This window comes from Ascaphus truei, chromosome 3 (assembly GCF_040206685.1).
Source record: "Ascaphus truei isolate aAscTru1 chromosome 3, aAscTru1.hap1, whole genome shotgun sequence".
Classification (NCBI taxonomy): Eukaryota; Metazoa; Chordata; class Amphibia; order Anura; family Ascaphidae; genus Ascaphus; species Ascaphus truei.
Window position 1 is genome coordinate 315,070,111 of NC_134485.1, and position 17,122 is coordinate 315,087,232.

General features: G+C 42.0%; 1 protein-coding gene across 8 annotated transcripts in view; it reads right to left on the minus strand.

Moving 5' to 3' along the window:
- ENOX1 (ecto-NOX disulfide-thiol exchanger 1) overlaps positions 1 to 17,122 on the minus strand; it is a 628,404-nt gene that overhangs the window by 40,475 nt on the left and 570,807 nt on the right. For all 8 annotated transcript variants that reach the window (XM_075591092.1, XM_075591093.1, XM_075591094.1 and 5 more), the window contains one exon: positions 5,737 to 5,844. In XM_075591092.1, coding sequence (XP_075447207.1) covers positions 5,737 to 5,844 — 108 coding nt within the window. The remainder of the gene's footprint in view (positions 1 to 5,736; positions 5,845 to 17,122) is intronic.

Below are 17,122 nucleotides of genomic sequence, written 5' to 3' on the forward strand. Positions count from 1 at the left end.
CGGTAACCGGGAGCTCTTGGCAATCAAGTTGGCATTAGAAGAATGGAGACACCTCTTAGAAGGCACGGAGACACCCATAACCATACTCACAGACCATAAGAACCTTCTCTACTTAGAAGGGGCACGTCATTTGAGCGCTCGACAAGCCCGCTGGGCACTATTCTCTTCACGGTTCAATTACCTCATCTCCTTCATTCCTGGCTCCAAAAACTTGAAGGCGGATGCCCTGTCTCGACAGTTCCTTGCAGAGGATAGGTCTGAAGAGCAGTTAGAGACGATAATTCCCTCTAAATTTATTGTGTCCGCCAACTCCTTTGATATCATGGACAAGATTCGATCCGAGCAATCACGGGCTCCGATGGGGTTCAAGGTTCCGGAGGGAAGACTCTACACGGCACCCCAACATCGCAAGAGAGTCCTCGAGTGGTGCCATTCCTCTAAATCGGCAGGACATCCAGGGATACGGAAAACCAAGGACCTTGTCCAGCGTACCTTCTGGTGGCCAGAGAGGGCTAAAGATGTGGAGGAGTTTGTAAAAGCGTGTGGCACATGCGCTCGCAACAAAGTACCCCGGGTCAGACCAGCAGGTCTTCTCCTTCCTTTACCCATTCCAGACCGGCCTTGGAACCATATTTCTATGGATTTTATCGTAGAGCTCCCAACCTCCAAAGGGATGAATACTATTCTTGTAGTAATTGATCGTTTTTCCAAACAGACGCACCTTGTTCCCTTGAGGGGTCTTCCGAATTCCTCCAGGCTTGCGGATGTTTTCGTCCAGGAAATTTTTCGTCTTCATGGAGTGCGCTCAACCATCGTTTCTGATCGAGGGTCCCAATTCGTGTCAAGATTCTGGCGAGCCTTTTCTCAAAAATTGGGTATTTCACTGCAATTCTCCTCTGGATACCACCCACAGACCAATGGGCAGACAGAGAGGGCCAACCAAAACCTGGAACAATACCTTCGATGTTTTATAACCGATACACAGGATGACTGGGTGGATCTGCTTCCTTGGGCCGAGTTTGCTCTTAACTCCCTCCACAATGACTCCACTCAAGAATCTCCCTTCTTTATAAATTGTGGCTTTCATCCTTCCCGTTTACCCTTCTCCCCTCTATCCTCAGGAGTACCAGCGGTGGACAAGCGCATCTCCCGGCTGAAAGACTTATGGAGGAGGATTCAGGAGAACTTAAAGGTGGCCACAGGGAGACAGAAACTCCAGGCAGACCGCCTTCGACGCCAGGTCCCGGAGTTCGCTCCAGGATACAGGGTTTGGCTTTCTTCCAGGAATATACGACTAAAGGTTCCTACCATGAAGCTAGCACCCAAGTTCCTCAGTCCCTTTTCCGTGGTCAGGAGGATTAATCCTGTGGCTTATCGCCTGCGCCTTCCACCCTCGATGAAGATTCCTTCAGTCTTCCATGTATCTTTGCTTAAACCAGCATTTCAGAGTCCTCGCTTTTCTAAGACCACTTCTCCTCCACCGAGATCTCCACGCACCTCGACTCGTCCAGGCTTTCCATCGTAGGAATCCCTCCAAGCCATGTCATGGACGCCCAGAGGTCACCCCTGAAGGGGGGGGTACTGTAACGATCTGGGAGTCACGCCGCCCTCGGCGTGCTCCCCACTTACCCGCGGTTCCACCGGGTCTTCCCGCGCCTCGCAGTGATCCTCCCTCCAGGACGCCGATCACCATCTTGCCTAGGCGCGCGCGCGCACGTCAGCGTTCCCCTTCTAGTGCCGGGTCTGGGCGTGTGCCCGATCACGCGCCCGCAGGTGTGGCCACACGGAGGCGCGGCCACACGGAGGCGCTCCAGCTTTTTTAAAGGCACATCTCCTCTTTGCAATGCTGCAATCAAATGTAACCTTTCTTCTAGTCCCTCCTCCAGGAGCTCCTCTGGACCTATCCCTGTCTCAGCCTGGCCCATTCACACACCCCCACCTTGCTACTCTGCCATTGGACCCTCTTGCCAATATATACCCTGCAGCTTCATTAACTCGTCGGCTGAGCATAGAACCAGTTGTTCTCATCACTCTCTGCCTCCGTAGTCCTGTCTTGTCCTGTCTTGTTTTGCAGTCTTCCTCGTGTACCGAACCGGCTTCCTCTACGACTATCCGCACCTCTGGCATCCCGAACTCGGCATACGGCAATACGACTCTCCGCACCTCTGGCACCCCGAACCCGGCAAACGGTAAACGATTACGTCCCTCTCTCTAACCCCGGACTTGGCGAACAGCACCCTCTACCATCCGTACCTCTCCTGCCCCAACTCGGACTCCCAGACCACTCTACTCAAGACGTGCCCTCGTGGCTGTGGGTGGCGTTATATCCTATCCCACCTCAGCACCGCGGTCCCGCCTCGTTTGTGGTGAGCTCGTCCTGACAGTGCCTTTATAATTTTGGGGTTGTTTTTCCAGTTTTTAGGGGGTCTGGACTGGCTTTTCCCCTGCGGTCTACGGAGCTGATCAGGTCTACGACAAGCCCATTCAACCTCCTGGCCACGCCCCCTTGGGGAAGCAATATTTCAAGGAAAATGGTGCAAAAGAGCAACACATTTATCAATGAGAATATGCTTAGAATAGAATGGTGTCACAAGAGCACCAGAGTTTTAATCAGAGTTAAATGTATCAAAAATCTGTTTAAAAAAACAAACATTCTGCTACATCACAAAAAGAAATGGTATTATACCATTCAAACGTATAAAATAGAACAGCGTGTTACAGTTGAAGCAGGCTTCATTACTCCCTTTGGTTGGTTACAGTGGAATATTTTGTGATATAGTGCAACAACATTGCCATTAAACCCTGTGAGATATTTTGAGTTATTACGAGATGTTGTATTATCTGAGGGAACGGAACAATGTCACAAGCTACATATTTACTATACATCTGCACCTCACGTCAATAAAACAGTGTGTTACACGTAAGAAAGAGAAATCTGTCAAAGAAAACTTGTTTAGAAAAGAGATTAAGGCGATTCAGGTTAAGACTTTACATTTCTTAAAGCGCTGCATTTTCTCCTAGAAGCTGATGTACTTCCTAGCCTATACCACAAATGTGTGACAGTCAACGTGAAAAGCCCTTGAAAATGTTGACCAGGAAATCCAATCTGTTCACGTAATATCCATAATTACGACCAGATTAAGGCTGTCTCACATTTTAATTTGGTCTGTAATTGTTACATACGCCTATAATATATATTTTCTTTAACTGTGCACGCAATGTCTTGTATATAATGTATACCCTGTTCACTTATGTAACTGTATTTGTAACATGTATTATTTGTCTTAACTCTATGCCCAGGACATACTTGAAAACGAGAGGTAACTCTCAATGTATTACTTCCTGGTAAAACATTTTATAAATAAATAATAAATAATCAAGATCTAGAAGGTACAAAAATACAATACTTGTATGTCAAGTTAAACTTTGAAACCTACAATAATATAAAATATTGTCACTTGTAAGATCAAACAATGTGACCCTTGCTCATAACAAAAGGAACATGGTACCCATTTCTCTAAATCTTACAATCAAGTTGTCTGTGCACTGAAGACACAAACACAGAACTACTGCCAAGACGATGTTATGGGTTCTAATCCTATTGTGCCTGTCACCAGTACCTCATTCTAAGGTGCCTTAGACTTGTTCTCTCTCTCTCTCTCTCTCTCTCTCTCTCTTTAAAAAGGCAAGAAAATAAAAAATTTCATCATAGAAATGGCAATCAATTATCATACAAATCCCTAATTAAATAAGAAACAAACAACTGGATAGTACTAAAAACAGTATAGGATTACCCTATTCGTGGCTCACAAGGTTAATGGAAACCACAGAGATACTACTGTATTTCAGTAAATTGCTTTGCCAAATCCAATTTTTACACTGAAGATTTTTTCTAGCTACAGTAACTCCATATGGAGCACACAAACTGAGGCAGCTGGTTACTTAATTAATTAAGGTCACACAAGCCTTGTATCAGCCTGCCATAACATGCACTTGCAGTACTGTCAGAACGGTGCAAGTAAAGTGTGGGCAAAAATGAATTTGAAGAAGTTCTAGAACTGATTGTACGTCCTTATGGATGACTGACTTCTTGAGAGATTCATAACTCACTGAAAAAAACGTGCGTAATTCATTGGAATGATATATTTCATATGTCATCATCATGAAACTGTCTCTAAACATGCAGGGGCATTTGATAAACTGATTTTCTTCAACCCAAGTCTAAAATAACTGTTTGACTTTGAGTTTTAAGTTTTCTCAGTTGCATCAACCTCAGAAGGTTGCTCCTTGTATTAAAAAATTAATTGACATTATTAATATGGGTTAAATACAAATATTTGATTGTTTAAACCAGAACATGCAACTGTAGTGGACCTTATACTAAAAGAAATCACCACTCCCGCATTTACATTTGCAGAAGGCAGCAATATATGTGAACTTGCCATGCTAGCATAAGCTAAGTTTCTTACAATGGTAGCTGGCTAAAACACTGTTCTTTTGGAATATTATGAATAATGATACTGGGCATTCATATCTTCGGAAGACATCAATTTGTAAAAATATATACAAATACATGCTCTTTGCCATCAACTGTAGTGCAAACCGTATATGTTACAGTACATGTACACCTAAAGTACCACAATTACACACAAACAAACATGATGCATGATGGTACTGGAACTTGGGATAAATAACGACCCACACATCTGATAACTTGATACCTTATATTGTTATTTGCAGCTAAATATTTTCTTTATGCGTTTTTGTTCTTGACACGTGTGTTTGCCATCACAACTACATACTCTTTACTGGTGAGCTTCTGTTTGACATACTAACTCTTTAATCATAACACATACAAGGAAAGGCAACACAAAGAAAAATAATACTACAATGCCAATGTTAGCTTCTTTTGTCTATTTCACAACATATCATGCTGGGATGATCACATTTAAATAGCAGCCATTTGCTTTTTGGCACAGGCAGTGTTTGTTTTCTCTTCATATATCTAGTGGTGAATAATTCGGGATTTTGTTTGTTTAATTTCCTTAATCTTTCCGATACAGGCTGGTGACTCGCTACTCATAACCTGAGCATTACAGGCATGAAGACTTGATGACTCCACATGGAGATACTGAAACTATGCTTTTACAGAATTCCTGGCTTTGTAAAAATGAAAGATAATAGTTGTAGCGGGGTTACCCCCTGGCTACTATTGTACCCAATGGGCTGGCAGTAAACCCTGGTATTTACAGGCTTGCCAGTATGACAGCAGGGGGTGGTACATCCTGTTGTAGCTGGGACAACGGGGTGCTCGCCTTCTGGCTGTACTTAAGGGCAGGACCGCCCTAAATTTGGAGGTTGTTCCTTCCCTCTGAGGTAGTTAGGTCACACGACTGGGAGCCTGAGATTGGGGCCTTCCCATGTACTCTTCCCTGCGGGGGGAAGTGAGTGTGAACCAATACCTCTGCCTCCGCTAGGGAGGTGGGGAAGAGCTAGGATGGCTGCGGGTGCCCTTGGTCTGTAGTGACGGTCCAGGGACCATCCTTCAGTGAGAGCTGATCTAAAGAGACTGTATCCGGCAGAAGACTGCTGAGTAGCTGTTGTGTTACTGCAAAGTGTGTAATAATAAACCATTCCTGTTTGCAATATACTTATATAATTAAATAAAAAGGCAACGAGTCTAGGAACATGCAACGTACCCCTTAGGAAAACACATTTAAATTTGTCCTGACTCACCTGTTCTTTGAGAACATTTACCAATGCATGTGCATGGCTTTGCTCCCCCCTAGCTTTCTCCAGTTCAGCCTTTTTGTTGTTTAACTCCTCCTGCATAGATACCAATTGCTGCAAAACAAAACAAACAAAAAAGCCATTATTATTTCATTATTTCATTATTATTTCAAGCAAATACATAAAACGCTTTGATAGCTTTTTAATTTGTTCGTTATTCAGCTAGCTTTAATGTAATTCAAACTACTCCATGTGTACCATTCCAAATGCATTGTTCTAGTTATATCTCTCGGGATTTGCATTTGAGACGTACTTTACATTTACAGTAAATCATCTTGTCGTCATGCAGCAAATGTCACACACACCTTAAAAATACATTATTGCTTACCAACAAAATGTGGGTATCACCACTAAAATAGATAGGATATCATCTTTACAAGCGACATCCTTTAACCCAGGGGTGCACAAACTTTCTGCGTTGCGCCCCCTGCCTTCTCTCCCCCAGTGTTGCGCCCCCCCCCCCCTTACCTTTAATCCAGCATAAAATTATGTCACGTCTCACATGACCCCTCCAGCGTCATTTGACGCCGCTGTGCCATAGTGACGCATTGCCCGAAGCTGGCAGAATTTAGGTAAGTGAGGTACAGAGGCCTCATGCTGAAGAGTGCGGGGCCTCTGTAACCATCGCCCCTCCCCCCCCCACCCCCCAAAAAAAATTCACGCTCCCCAGTTTGCGTACCCCTGCTTTAACCTGAGTGCTGATGGGGCCGTAGCACAAGAGTGCCATGGCCTCTCCAGCACACAGCGGTCACATGACACAGCGGCCCTTAACCCAGAAACAGAAGAGAAGTCCTCCTCTTCTTCCATTTCCCTTCACTGTAGATCACGTCCTGCGCTCCATGGATACAAAGGACGCACAATAACCTGAAAAAAAAGCTTTCCTTGACCGTGATGTAACCACTATGTCATGGGGCCCCTGGAGTGCCAGATCCTGTAACGTAGTGACTAAGTATTGGGGCACTCAAAGGGTTAATGTACACAAGCATGGGTCCATATAACACGGTTTAAAATATTATATAAGGTATAGAGAATTTATGAAGCCCATTTGTCTTGGCATTCTTGATGATGCCATCATTAGTTAGTCAAACAGACACTCAGTACTGTACATGTCATCCACTAAAGTAAAAGACAAAAATTGTCAAATCTACAACAAATATCTAGTATTCCACATTTGTGAAGCCTGAATTAATTATCCAAGGGGACATCTACTTAGAAGATAAGGAGCTGCTTTCTTGACTTCAACGATTGGTCTCTTTACTACCGCAGGGAACAAATAGCAGACTTTATCGCTGTAGAACATGACCAGAAGACCTCAGTAGGTGGAATGTAACAAGAGCATCTCGCCAGTATCTCTCTTCCAGCTCGTCATAAAATATTTACTCAGCAAATTGTAGCATGCTGACAATTTGAGTAGATGCAGCAATCACTGAAAGGCAGATTCCAACAAAGGTTAAATGTTCTTATTTCGATCCAAATCAGATAACAACGGTCCCTATATGCAAATCTCAGCAGATCACCCAACTGCTTACTGTAGCTATTGTATATATCTTTTGTCCTAAATTACCTGCTGAACCCATGCATTCACTGCCATTCTCTCTCCCTCATTACCAATACTCATTTATACTATCAGTATCTCGTCCAACTTGTTCTAAAAAAATGTTCTCAAGTTACTCTGCAAATTGTAGCATGCTGACATGCACCATACCTAATTTCACCATAAATTATTATTTAGCGTTTACATACATTAAAATACATGGGGGTATTTCTCAGAGTATCCTAGTTGAAAAAGATTAGTAAAAAATTGCATCAAATTTATCAAGGAAAAACATCCCCTTTGAAACGAATGGGTATTTTCTTCTTTAATAAATGTGGTGCAGCATTTTTGCCCCAGTTTACCAAAAGTTACACCAACGCACTTCACTCCAGATCCCTATCTTTGGCCTGACTTTGTAACTAAAGATCCCCTTTTAAGGAATGTGAAAGGGTTAATATTAATGTATCGCAGCCTTTATGCAGCATGTTAAATCAAATAAAGATATAAGAAATGACTAATTATTTGAATTGAAGCTTTTATGCAGGATTAAGTTAAAAAAAGGTTGGGGATCTAAAGGGGTGTGTGCTGGTATTTTGTTTACTTTTGCTCTTATAGACACAACAGCACTCTCATACAAACTATAAGGTTTGACATTACTGTGGATTAAGTGAGCTTGCCAAACTGAATTCAGATTTGCAGCCAGGAAACTTTGATAAATGACCCCAATATTTTAAACCAAAAAATGTCTTGGTCAGCATTTCCAGTGCCTCTCGGTGAGATAATAAAATAATGAAGAGAGTAAGATAATATAATTCTAATAAAATACGAAATGATGAACATCAATATATACATATACTGTGCACAAACCACGAAAGTGACAAAAATAATGCTTCAAAAACCTCCGCTCAAACCCTAAAATAAGGAACCATCTCGCAAGTTCCTTGATGTATGTAGTTTTCCCCAAGTGAAAAGGGGAGAGGAAGGACGGCACCAAAAAAAGGGAAAAAGACAACAAATAGTGCAATAACGTATGGACACGTCAAATCTGAATCTTGCTGCATCTTATGGAGTGTCTGCCCGCATTTTATCAAATAAAATAAAAACAGACATTTGAACCCGAGATATGTCTGTTTTTAGATGATAAAATGTGAATGGACACGCCATAACATACAGCAAGATTCAGATTTGATGTGTCCATACGTTATTGCGCTATTTGTTGTCTTTTGTAGCCTGGCTCCATTGCAAATGTAGCTGGCAAGGAAATGTTTGCTGCAACATTTTTGCCACAAAATTTGCTTCCGCAAATATCTTTTTACAGTATGTGCAAAATCTCCGTACTTTAGTGAATCCAGACATTTCACGTTGTTAGCTCTGCTATTCTGTTTCTATTCTAATAGAGGTTATTCAGATTAGTTGGTCTATAGTCAAAAGTGCTGCAATTCTGGAGCAAAACATTGCTCCAAATGTATCAAAGAAAAACATCCTATTGTTTTCAATGTGATTTTTTTTCTTCGATACATATGGTACAGATCTTTTGCTTTAGAAATGCAGCACTTTCACCTTGATACAAACAATTCTAAGGGGCTGATTGTATATGTGCCAATGCCGGATTGCTTTGGTACATATAGAATAAGCCCCTAAATGTTTATATTGGATCTTTGGGAGCCATCAAGGGAGTCCATGAATTATGATGAGTGAAGCAATTTGGGCGCAAAACAAAATGAATCAGAAAAAGTCTATTGGGTTTTTGTCTTGATACAATTTATTCTCCAGAACTGCACCACTTTTCCTGTGTCACATACAGATGTAGACAACGTTATGGCAACCCAAACTGCGCTGCGATGTGAGTAATATTGCAACATTGACCTTGCTCACCATGGCCTCCCTCCCCCCGCGTTTGGAGTTACAATAGTGTTGGCTACATCAATATGCCTTGTTGTCTCTTGGCTACAAAACTACAGCAAAGAATAGTACCAGTATTATCACAGAACAAGCTGAAAGTCTTGGGATTTGTTTGCTTTAATAAATAGAGCTTCATCAGTGTTGCAACAAGGAGATAATTGATAACAATGGTTTTGTGAAGATGGGGGGAATATACTTGAACATCTAACTGCACATTAAATATTCTCCTTCTAAGTGAATATTCAAAACTCCTTCAGTGTTTTAATAAGCCAAGGCCATTTTCATGACTACTCCCTCAGGTTTCTTCTCAATAATATGTTTTTTTAATTGGTTCTGCCAACCAGCAAATAATAATGCTAACTCTTACAATTCTACAACAGTTCACTGCAGTGCAGAGGAAGCCTCAGAGAGTCGACGTCCTTTAAAAATAACTTTATATTTTGTATAATATCTGTCACTACAATCAATTCCTTACATTGTCAACCGTTTTGTATTTAATTACATCCATTGAAATGCAGCACATTCAAGTATACCATGACTTTTTTCTGTTATTCTACTTCCGAAATAAATCTTTTAAGTAGCATTACTGGTAATTTTTTTACGAACTGGTGTTATTCCACAAGACACCTTTTGCCACAGTCTCCATATGGCCCCATTCACTTTGACCAACAAGACTTGAGTAAGCAGGGCTGTGCAAGACAATGTGCAAACGTATAACTGAAGATGTAAGGACAAGTGATATGGTGTGAGAGAGAAGAGTTAACACTCTCTGTTGAGGCTCAGGAGATCACACCCTAGTTTCAGATCTCATACGCTGTTTCACGTAAACGCCTGTTTGCAAGGGATTTAAGAGACAGCCTGCCAGGACTGAGTCTTTCCCCTAACTTGCAAGGATGAAGGTTTGAATGATGGTTCCCCAGGCCTGTAAGGATGCACATCCAGCACCGGAAGCTCCAAGAAGCGTAACACTCCTGCAAGGACACAGGCAGGACTGACCTACCTGCAAGGCGTAACAGTTCACAGAGGGATTACCTGGAAAGTCCTGGGATGGATTCCCAGCACCTCAGATAAGAACTTTATGTTGATTACAGATGTATTGTATTATGCTATGTCCTGTTTGAACTGGTATACAGCCTAGCTATAGTTGAGTAGTAGGGTGTGGTGCTCAAATAATCAAATGCGGTTCTATCAGAAACATGTAGATAGAAATAATAAATGTCCAGATGTTGATGGGGTGTTCACAAATAATTGCTGGCAGAAACTGGCCCCGGTGCGTTCATGTAGTCTCTGTGCTGCCTGAAGCTTGCAATAAATTGATCTGCGGATTTTGGAGTCTGCCTTGGATTTTTTTTTAGCCTTTTCAAGTTTGAACGTCGCTGGGCTGTGCTCTGTTCTATACACTACTACTTTAAACAGCCTAGCTAACCTGGTCGGTTACTCTGTTTAGTTAGTCTCCCTAACCGTATATGGTTTTGTTTTGCCTTAAAGGGACAGTAACGTTCTGTTTACTTGTGTAGAAAATAAACTACCAAAAGTATTGTTTCAGCACAAGTACAGTGTGTGGACTCTTTACTAACCCTACCGTCTGGCTGCTCCTTCGCATATTGTGAAAAATACTATTTAAGATAATAATAATTTGTTCTTGTATAGCGCTGCTATTTTTACATAGTGCTTTACAGAGACATTTTGCAGACACAGTCCCTGCCCTGTGGAGCTTACAATATATGGGTTTTTTTTGCCTGAGGCACGGGGAGATAAAGTGACTTGCCCAAGGTCACAAGGAGCCGACACTGGGAATTGAAGCTGGTTCCCCTGCTCCAAACTCGGTGCTGGTCAGAGTCTTTACTCACTGAGCCACTTAAAGAAGACAAAGCAACAACTTATGGTTGGGAAGAAGCAAATCATTGCCCTCAAACAAGACAATGGATCAACTACTATCAATAAAATACCATGCACTTATCATAAAGAGAGTTGAGGACTTCTAAATGAAATTGCACGTTAACACAGGATATAATCCAGCAGAGGATAAGTGAGAAGAAACCACCAATGACTATGCGTCCTTCCTTAAGTGGCAAGAGCAATAAAATTAATGAAGAATTGGATGGCTCCCAGGGAAGATGGCATTACAACTGAAATGTCCAGCCTAGAGAACAAGCGGGATTTCACAGTGGATACAGCACAATGGGCCATATCCAAGCTGTACAAGAAATGATTTCCTAAAGTAATGAATATGATCTACTACTCGTATGATTCGTTGATCGTTAAAAAGCACTTGATTCTGTGTACACCTCAGTGGTCCTAAATGCATTAAGAAGACAAAGTGTTGAAGAAGCGTACATTTATATTATAAAGAACATTTACGAGAATGCCACATCAACTATTAGATTACATAAAGATACAAGCAAAATAGGAGGGCAAGAGAGTGTGGCAGGGAGACACCATGTGACCAAAGCTTTTCACAGCAACACTTAAAGAATTCTTCAAGACATTAGATTGGGAAGGAATCAATTGAAAAAGGAATCATAATCAACAGTGAATATTTGAGTCACCTACAATTTGCAGGTAACATTGTTATTTTCGCCACAAGTTCAAAAGACATACAGCCACATATTTGAGAGCTCTCCAAAGGAAGTAAGAATGTGGGCCTCCATATGCATCTCAGCAAGACCAAAGTGATGGTCAATAAATGTGTCAAGTCTGCAAAGATCAAAATAAATGGAATAGAACTAGAAGTCGATCATTTTCTACCTTGGCCGGCAAATAACAATGGATAGGAACCTTTGGAATGAAATCAATAGGAGAATGATGATGGGATGGAGTGCATTTTAAAGGAAGACAATATTTCAAGGGAAACTTCCCCTGTACAGTGACCAGTGTATTCTACCCGTGCTCACATATGGATGTGAAACGTAGACCCTAAATACGAATATAATTCCAAAACTTCAGACAACGCAAAGAAGTATGGAGAGATGTATGCTGGGTATTACCCTAAGAGTATACAGAGATAAAAGATATCCCAATAATGAGATCACTCAGATCTGAGTACTCTCATTATTGGGGATATTTTTTCTCTCCGTATATTGTTAACCCTATACTCCAGATTGTAGCACCATCAAGTTTTTCACTAGCTGTTGCTAGGGTCATTCCCAATTCCCCTTTCCACCTAGTATGCATATTACTCTACGAGACAGGAAAAAGAATGAATGTGTTCAAAACCAAAGAAAAGTCTGTGACATCACAAGGGTGAAGAAATTTAAATGGCAGTGGGTAGGGCATATAACAAGAAGAAATGATCATCGATGGACAAAGATGGTACTCAACTGGATTCCAAGATATTAAAAGACCAAGATGACGACCAAAAGTAAGATGGGAAGAAGTCAGAAAATTCCTTGGAGCAATGTGAAGAGACGCTTGCAACTGCAGTATATGGAAGATCTTTCGGGAGGCCGTCCTTCAGTAGTGGATCAACAAGGGCTGATGATGAGAACGTTTCTGATCTGAACCGGAATGTCGATCTTTTGTTAGTTAAATCTTTGGCAATTTTTTGTTAAGTCCTGAGTGCTTGCTTTTTTTCTGTGTGTGTATATATATATCAAAAAAGAGAGAGGTGTCTACTTATAAACCTGGTGCAGTGAAATTTAGTGGAGATCATGGGTGCTGCTTAGGATCTTGGTGTAAAGTATATACTGGTATAGAAGGGAGGAATTTGTGGGTGAATCCACTAGATGGAGAGATCCTAAATAGCGCACACCATTGGAGTTTTGAATGATTCTAAAAATAATTTTTGATGTCTTATACTTAAATAGGAGACCTACGACTGTACTCACGTAATTCTGGTGGTAGAATTCAAAAACATAGAACATAAATACACTGTGTGACATGGACCGACAGGTGATAGTTACAAAAAATGTTACAAAGCCTCTGAGGAGGTGGGTTAGTATATTCTGTAGGACAGGTGATTCTTTCCAAGCAAATCAATCTCTCATGCTTTGATGTGCAGTATTAGGTAAATCCCAAACCATCCTAGATAGCTGTAAATAGCTAGATTGCCGGGGCAGTTAATTAGGGTGATTGGAGTGACTGCAGTGGTGGTAGTTAATTGGGTGTAGTCTCGGTCGAGCTGCTGAAATAGGTAGTGTTTACTGTATGTCCTTCACTTGAGATATATATATATACTGTATATATATATATATATATATATATATATATATATATATATATATATATATATATCTTTAAGTTGATGTAGTGGACAAAATAGGTTGTTGCTGGTATCCTATCTTTACTGAGGCGTTCAGTGATGGTGAGCTCTGCTGAAAGATTGGTTGGATACTGGTCAAACTCTGGTATCTGAAAGCTGTAGGTGAGAATGGTTCTCTTATACCGTACTCAGAGTGTTTACCAGTGGTGAAATGTAGAGAGACAGATTGAGGAAAAAGGAAGGAGTATATTTCTGAAGTTTTTCTAAGAGTCCACAGGGTGACAACCGTGATTAGTGGATTGAGGTGCCTGTGCTAACAGTGTAGCTGATGTAGAGAGCCTTGCATATACTATTTTGAGTAGGGAGAAATGGATCCGTGAGAGATACTAAGTTTCAAGTTGAACTGTGTCAGTAAAATGTATCTCTAATCCATAGACCTCAGATGCAGGCTTCTTTCAGAGCTCCCTCTTAGGCCTCGTTTATAGTAGTACCGGCAATGTGCGTGCGTGACTGCGTGATGTCCCTCACGTGGTGGATGCGCGTGCAAAACCTGCACTGCCGGCTGGAGGCATCGGGAGGCAACAACGGACGCATGGCGGAGGTGTGGCTGTGACATCACGTGAGCAGTTCGCCCCCGTTTGCTGAACCACTCAGGAGATGCGGCCGAGACATGGACGTCGCGCAAGGAAAACAATTTGCGAACTCTGTTCAAATATTGCGCGTCTGGATGCAGCGTCAACAAGCGCAGTCATGTGCACTATGTGCGTCTTCATTGCTCTGCAAATGTTTGTTCATTATAAGCGCAGCCCTAGGCTGCAGTGCTGCTACTGGCTCACAGCTGCTTGTGGCGTGTGACCCGACGTACGTTTCAGTGATTGGCTCAGCTTCTTCCGGGATCCTGAGTGCTTGATTTTCTTTCTTTGTGTATATATATACATTTAGGCGCATCTTTTTCCCTTTCCCTATATATAGGGAAAGGGAAAAAGATTGCGCCTAAATGCAAGGATATAACCAGAAATATTTAGTTGAAAATGATGTTATAATAAATCAACATAAATACCACTAACCTAGCTGATAAGGTAATGATGAACAAAAATTATGTGCCCATACAATAATCAGTTATGTGAATACAATGCTAGCTTATTGCAAATACAATTGAACAAAAAATATATATATATAATGATTAAAGAATAAAAATTAAAAATGCAAAAATGTTATATATATATATATATACACATACATACACAGTTAGGTCCAGAAAAATAATTGGACACTGATACACGTTTTGTTATTTCGGCTGTGTACCAAAATAAATTCAAGTTACAGTTAAATAATGAATATGGGCATAAAGTGCAGTCTATCAGCTTTAATTTGAGGGTATTCACATCCAAATTGGAGGAAGCGTTTAGGAATTACATCTCTTTAATATGTAGCCCCCTCTTTTTTAAGGGACCAAAAGTAATTGGACAATTGACTCAAAAGCTGTTTCATGGACAGGTGTGGGCTATTCTTTCGTTATTTCATCATCAATTAAGCAGGTAAAAGGTCTGGAGTTGATTCCAGGTGTGGCATTCATATTTGGAAGCTGTTGCTGTGAACCCACAACATGCGGTCAAAGGAGCTCTCAATGCAAGTGAAACAGGGCATCCTTAGGCTGCAAAAAAAAGAAAATCCACCAGAGAGATAGCAGGAACATTAGGAGTGGCCAAATCAACAGTTTGGTACATTCGGAGAAAAAAAGAACGCTTGGTGAGCTCTGCAACACAAAAAGGCCTGGGCGTCCACAGAAGACAAAAGTGGTGGATGATCGTAGGATCCTTTCCATGGTAAAGAAAAACCCCTTCACAACATCCAGCCAAGTGAAGAACACACTCCAGGAGGTAGGCATGTCATTATCCAAGTCTACCATAAAGAGAAGACTTCACGAGAGCAAATACAGAGGGTTCATCACAAGGTGCAAACCATTCATAAACCTCAAGAATAGAAAGGCCAGATTAGACTTTGCCAAACAATATCTAAAAAAGCCAGCCCAGTTCTGGAACAGTATTCTTTGGACAGATGAACTAAGATCAACCTGTACCAGAATGATGGGAAGAAAAAAGTATGGCGAAGGCTTGGAACGGCTCATGATCTGAAGCATACCACATCATCTGTAAAACACGGTGGAGGCAGTGTGATGGGCATGCATGGCTTACAATGGCATTGGGTCACTAGTATTTATTGATGATGTGACAGAACACAGAAGCAGCTGGGTGAATTCTGAAGTATATAGGGATATATTGTCTGCGAATATTCAGCCAAATTCAGCGAAGTTGATTGGACGGTGCTTCACTTTACAGGTGGACAATGACCCAAAACATACTGCGAAAGCAACCCAGGAGTCTTTAAAGGCAAAGAAGTGGAATATTCTGCAATGGCCGAGTCAATCACCTGATCTCAACCAGATCGTGCATGCATTTCACTTGCTGAAGACAAAACTTATTCAGAAAGACCCGCGAACAAACAACAGCTGAAGACAGCTGCAGTAAAGGCCTGGCAAAGCATCACAAAGGAGGAAACCCAGCGTTTGGTGATGTTCATGTGTTCCAGACTTCAAGCAGTCGTTGCCTGCAAAGGATTCTCGACAAAGTATTAAAAATGAACATTTTATTTATGATTGTGTTAATTTGTCCAATTACATTTGAGCCCCTGAAATAAGGGGACTGTGTATGAAAATGGTTGCAATTCCAAAACGTTTCATACAATATTTTTGTTCAACCCCTTGAATTAAAGCTGAAAGTCTGCACTTCTATTGAATCTCGGTTGTTTCATTTCAAATCCATTGTGGTGGCGTACAGAGCCAAAAGTATGAAAATTGTGTCAGTGTCCAATTATTTCCAGACCTAACTGTACTGTATATGTACAGTAACAAGACTTACTGTCCTTGTGGCCACAGAAAACAATGCAGAAAACCATGGCCCGAATGCAGTCACAAGGACAGCAAGGACAGAATTAATACTTCTGGGCAGCTTACTGTTTTCAGGGCCACGAGAACTGTAGCTGTATTAATAGTGAAAATCGCGGCACAGAGGACAGTAAGTCTTGCTACATCTCTGTATATATGTAGCCCTGGTCTTCCAGAGACCCCCCTCCTAGCTGGCATCACGGTCGCGGGTGCCGCTGGAGCCAGCAACGGACCCGCCGGCTGTTCGAATGGGGGCCGAAGCAGGGAGCGCTCCGACGTCAGGGAGGCTCTGTGGCGCACCCGGCTAGCGGGGGCCACATTGTGTCTGCGCGCGCATGCCCAGTGGTCGCGCATGCTCAGATGAAGTGCAGGAGTTGCGGCGGCCATTAACAAGTCGCGCATGCGCAGTGGAATCGCGCACGCGGCCCCAATACAATAGAGGCCTCCACGGGACTACAATTCCCATGAGGCTAAGGGAGACAAACCCCAGGTGCTCCAGAACAGCCAATAAGGCTCAAGGATTCTCGGCAAGAGCAGTTAGATACATTTCACGGGCTGGCAGTGACAGTTGGAGCAGGGAGCTGAGTAAGTGTGGGTGCTTGGGAGCAGTAGCCCCTTGCACTAGGCCAGTTAACCCCAGAGGCCCCAGATAACTGATACCATTGCCCCAGTTTGTGGTTGCTTCAGGGACAGGCCCTATGTGAGTAGTTCTGCCCCTTTAGCTGTTTGGGTTTAGTTAAGGAGACACTCA